We start from the raw sequence: 5,176 nt of genomic DNA, 5'->3' as shown, positions 1-5,176 counted from the left end.
TAGACTTCTGCCCCTACAACTTCTCTGAGCAGCTGTTCCTGCTGAGTCAAGTGTCTGTGGTGGTTGTGGAGTCTCCTCCTGCCTGGATTCCAGAGGCCCATGGCGGATTGCTCATTGTCTGTTCGACTCACTGCTTTCCCAGGAGTGATTCGGGGCCAGGAATGAGTGCCAGTTCATGGTAGCCCTGTGCAAGGTTTCCAGCTTCCTCTCCCTTCAGCCCAGCATCTGTGTCTTCCCTCTGTGAACTCTCAATGACTTCTCTCTGTAAATCTGCAAAGAGCGCATCAGTCCTCCCAATGTCCCTGTCCCCAAGTGGCAGATATTCCTTCCAGCTGCATCTAGTCCGCCATCTTTCCCCCAATCTATCCATTTATTTTTAAATTTGTATTAATTTTTTAAATTTCAGTAGCTTTTGGGGTACAAGTGGCTTTTGGTTACATGGATGAATTGTATAGTGGTGAAGTCTGAGATTTAATGTACCTGTCACTCAAGTAGTGCACATTGTACCCAATATGTAGTTTTTTATTCCTCACCCCCAACCATCCTCCCCTTTTTGAGTCTCCAATGTCCATTATACCACTCTGCCTTCGTGTACCCATAGCTTAGCTCCCACTTATAAATGAGAACATATGGTATTTGGTTTTCCATTTTTGAGTTACTTCACTTAGAATAATGGCCTCCAGCTCCATCCCAGTTGCTGAAAAAGACATTATTTCATTTGTGTTTATGACTGGGTAGTATTACATGTCGTATACATGCCACCTTTTCTTTATCCACTCTTTGATTGATGGACACTGAGATTGATTCCATATCTTTGCAATTGTGAATTGTGCTGCAATAAACATACACTTGCAGGTGTCTTTTTGATATAATGACTTATTTTCCTTTGGGTAGATATCTAGTAGTGCAATTGCCAGATGGAATGGTAAATTTACTTTTAGTTGTTTAAGAAATCTTCATACTGTTCTCTATAGAGGTTGTACTAACTTACATTCCCACCAGCAGTGTATAAACGTTCCCTTTTAACCACATCCATGCCAACATTTATTGTTTTTTGACTTTTTAATTAATGGCCACTCCTGCAGGAGTAAGATGGTATCTCACTGTGGTTTTAATTTGTACTTCCCTGATGATTAGTGATGTTGAGCATTTTTTCCCCATGTGTTTGTTGCCCATTTTTATATCTTCTTTTGAGAAATGCCTACTCATGTAATTTGCCCACCTTTTGATGGGATTATTTGTTTGCTTGTTTTCTTACTGATTTATTTGAGTTTCTTATAGATTCTGGATATTAGTCTTTGGTTGGATCCATAGTTTACAAATACTTCCCCCATTCTTTGGGTTGCCTGTTTATGCTGATGATTATTTATTTTGCTGTACAGAAACTTTTTAGTTTAATTAGGTCTAGTTTTTTTATTTTTGTTTTTGTTGCCTTTGCTTTTGGGGTCTTAGTCGTAAATTCTTTACCTAGGCCAATGCCCAGAAGATGTTTTCCAAGGTTATCTTCTGGATTTGTTATCATTTCAGATCTTAGATTTATGTCTTTGATCCATCTTGAGTTGATTTTTGTATAAGGTGAGAGATGGGGATCCAGTTTTATTCTTCTACATGTAGCTATCCAGTCTTCCCAGCACTATTTATTAAATAGGGTGTCCTTTCCACAATTTTTGTTTTTGCATTCTTTGTTGAAGATCAATTGGTTGTAAATATTCGGCTTTATTTCTGGGTTCTCCCTTCTGTTCCATTGTTTTCTGTGTCTACTTCTATACCAGGGCTAGGCTGTTTTGGTAACTATGGCCTTGTAGTATAATCTGAATTCAGGGAATATGATGCCTCCAGGTTTATTATTTTTGCTTATAATTACTTTGGCTCTTCGGGCTCTTTTTTTGGTTCCATATGAATTTTATAATTGTTTTTTCTAATTCTATGAAAAATGATGCTGATATTTTGATGGGAATTGCATTGAAGCTGTAGATTGCTTTGGGCCAGATGATCATTTTAAACTTAGGTTTGTGGAAGATTAATAAAGTTTTAAGGTGACCCATTTTTTAAATACTTACTTCTTTATTCATACTTTATATTCTGTATTCTTTCTGGATCAAAGGTGATTTATAATAGATGTTTTTGTATGTGATTTTGGAGTTTGTTTCTTCCTCATGGAATGTTCAGATGGCAAAATTGACATTCTACTTTTAATTGTTTGTTGTAAAAGATTTGCATTATGCTCAAATTGTGATGTTTTATTAGAATAAATGGAATTAAACAACTAAATCAAATACAGTTTTAAATGTTATTTTACTTAACATAAATCAGTACACCAAGTAATTTTTAAAGATTAAAATGATAATAAAATCTGTCATTCTGATTTTATATTATATTATTATTATATAATTATCTGCCAACAGATAGTTGAGCCAATAGATAATTATATAATGATTACATAATTATCTGTTGGATTAGAAGTATATAATATTCTTCCTAAAATTTTCTAAGACTCTCTTAATATTTGTATTAATTGTCAATCTGTTTCCTTATTTATGTACACATTTGCAAGACTATAATAATTGTTTTTGTATATAAGATGAATAGCTTTCACAAACACCATTAATTGTTATAACATTTTATTATTGTAATAATACATACACATGCCTACTTTCACTGGTTAATGAGAATTTCAATATATAAAGCATAAAATAAGATATTTACTCCAGGTTTCAACATGAAGAATGCTTCATGCTTATGTATTTTTGCAAGTGAGCATTCAAATATTGACAATAAATCCAAATGGTGTGTTTTTTTATTACTGATATTGGTGTGCTGATTACATGTGATGGTAACTTCATGGACTCATGATAAATGATCATACACAAGTTCAATGATGCTGAATATAATGTTGACATATATAGTTGTCCATTTGGCCTTGCAAAACCTGGGACTGAAACTCAAGCCAAATAAAATTTGCCTGAATATTGAGGCTGAAGCTTGACTTTGTTGCATTTCTAATATGTAGGTTCTTGAGGCTCATCCAATGTATACTAAATAGGTTTAAGGTGATGAGCTTATTTTATATCTCTGCCCTTCATAAGGTAGGAACTCCTCATCTGTTTATAGGACCTGTGGCAGGTATTCTCCTTGCTTCATATCTCTCTTTTTTTCTTTAGGCTCCCCAGATCCTTTATACCTCATGCCATCCTAACCTACCACCTGCCACCTCTCCTTGCTGTCCTCTAAACTAGTTACTTTCTGTCATTCAATAATGACTTTTAGTACTTGGCCCGCTTTCTTCCTCTCCCTCCCTAATGCTGATAATATTCCTGGTGACTTTAACATTCATATGGATGATTCATACAATATTCTGGCTCTTCAGTTCCTCGACTTTCTCATCTCTAATGATCTTTTCCTGATCTACCTGATCTACCCATTTTCAGGGTCATATCTTTGAACTGTTGTTACCAAAAACTGAACAAACCACCTCTAAAATCTTGATTTTAATGATCATTTTAGTCACTTCCTTGAACACCTCTTCAACTCTTGCACATCTCTCTCAGCTGTACTTGTTGGCAAAACCCAAACCCTGTTAATATCCTGTCCTTTGCCAGTTTCAGGACTGCACATGTATAGCTGAACACTACTGGGAAAAAATACACAATGATGCTATGTGAGGCAGGAAAACGCCCCCTAAAGATGTCCACATCCTGCCATCACACAAGTCTTTCCTTAGTAACCTGGGCGATAGCTGTGGATGTTTCCAAGGATTGTCTTCAGTCATGGCCTTGGGATTAAAGTGCTCCCACATGGTCCACCCTGCCTTTCGCAATTATCTTGCAGCCTCTATCAGACCCGTTTCAGAAGTTACACTGAAGACAGTGTATGAAAGACAACATGGCCATAGGCAATACGTGGCCTATTCAGCTGTACCAGTCCACCATTTTGCTACCAAGAAAGCCAAAGCCAAAGGGAAAGGAAAGTCCCAAACCAGAGTGAATATTAGTGCTGCCTTTGTTGAGGATATAATCAACTTGGAAGAGGTGAATGAAGAAATGAAGTCTGTGATAGAAGCACACAAGGATAATTTCAATAAGACTCTCAATATAAGGACCTCACCAGGATCCCTTGACAAGATTGCTGTGGTAACTGCTGATGGAAAACTTGCTTTAAACCAGATTAGGCAGATCTCCGTGAAGTTGCCACAGCTGATTTTGGTGAATATGGCCAGCTTCCCAGAGTGTACAGTTGCAGCTATCAAGGCTATAAGAGAAAGTGGAATGAATCTGAACCCAGAAGTGGAAGGGACACTAATTCGGGTACCCATTCCCCAAGTAATCAGAGAGCACAGAGAAATGCTGGTGAAACTGGCCAAACAGAACACCAACAAGGCCAAATACTCTTTACTGAAGGTTTGTACCAACGCAATGAACAAGCTGAAGAAATCCAAGGATACAGTCTCGGAGGACACCATTAGGCTAACAGAGAAACAGATCAGCCAAATGGCCGATGACACAGTGGCAGAACTGTACAGGCATCTGGCAGTGAAGAACAAAGAACTCCTTGGATGAAAGTCCACTACAGGCCAGCAATACTTCAGAGCCCAGTTTCTGCTGGATCCCATGGGTGGCACATTGGGACCTCTCTCCCTCCCCCATCCACACAGAAGACTGTCACCATGCTGACAGAAGGCTGTCTTTGTGAGGCCCAGCCTTCCAGTGGAACACTCAGACTTGTTCATTCTCTTCCTCCTTCTGCTCTGGGCCTTCTGACGTGGGTGGCTCTCAGAAAATACTTGCTGCTGGCAAAGGGCCTTTACTCAGGCATTTGCTTTGACTTGATGTCACCAAGAGACTGAGGACATTGGCAGGCTTAGTACCACATGCTCCTCATCTTAGGAGCCTCCTTTTCAAATAATTAGGCTCTGTTCCCATTTTAAAACTCTGCTTGGGCTGATATTGGCCTTCACCTGTGACTGGACACTTTACTAGAGGCCCATTTTCACTAAACAATAAAATCTAAATAAATTGGAAGGAATAACAACCACAAAGGAAAGAAAAGAGTTGGTCTGGATTGATGATCACTGAGGATCTGTATGTGAAGCACCCAGAACAGTAGTTTTGCCTGTGAGTCATCTTCACACATGCTCTTTTCTCTGCCTGGATCTCTCTTCCCCTCCTTACCTGGCCAG

The 5,176-nt window shown here is 38.4% G+C and overlaps 1 protein-coding gene across 3 annotated transcripts; it reads left to right on the top strand.

Annotated features, from left to right (window-relative positions):
* The first annotated feature begins 3,714 nt into the window (after positions 1–3,714).
* Positions 3,715–4,767, top strand: LOC465841 (ribosome-recycling factor, mitochondrial-like). Of its 3 annotated transcripts, XM_024353102.3 has the most exons (3): positions 3,715–4,225; positions 4,258–4,260; positions 4,321–4,556. In XM_024353102.3, exons 1-3 carry the CDS (start codon positions 3,768–3,770, stop codon positions 4,460–4,462), a joined length of 603 nt encoding a protein of 200 aa, XP_024208870.1. In that variant the 5' UTR covers positions 3,715–3,767; the 3' UTR covers positions 4,463–4,556. The 3 variants fall into 3 exon arrangements, with proteins under 3 accessions (XP_024208870.1, XP_009437866.1, XP_009437865.1); XM_009439591.5 differs by having other exon boundaries at positions 3,715–4,319; positions 4,471–4,767; XM_009439590.5 differs by having other exon boundaries at positions 3,715–4,767.
* The last annotated feature ends 409 nt before the right edge of the window (positions 4,768–5,176 follow it).

The sequence above is a fragment of the Pan troglodytes genome, chromosome X (assembly GCF_028858775.2).
Source record: "Pan troglodytes isolate AG18354 chromosome X, NHGRI_mPanTro3-v2.0_pri, whole genome shotgun sequence".
NCBI lineage: Eukaryota > Metazoa > Chordata > Mammalia > Primates > Hominidae > Pan > Pan troglodytes.
The sequence above is the reverse complement of the archived record's forward strand: the minus strand, read 5'-3'. Positions and strand labels throughout refer to the sequence as shown.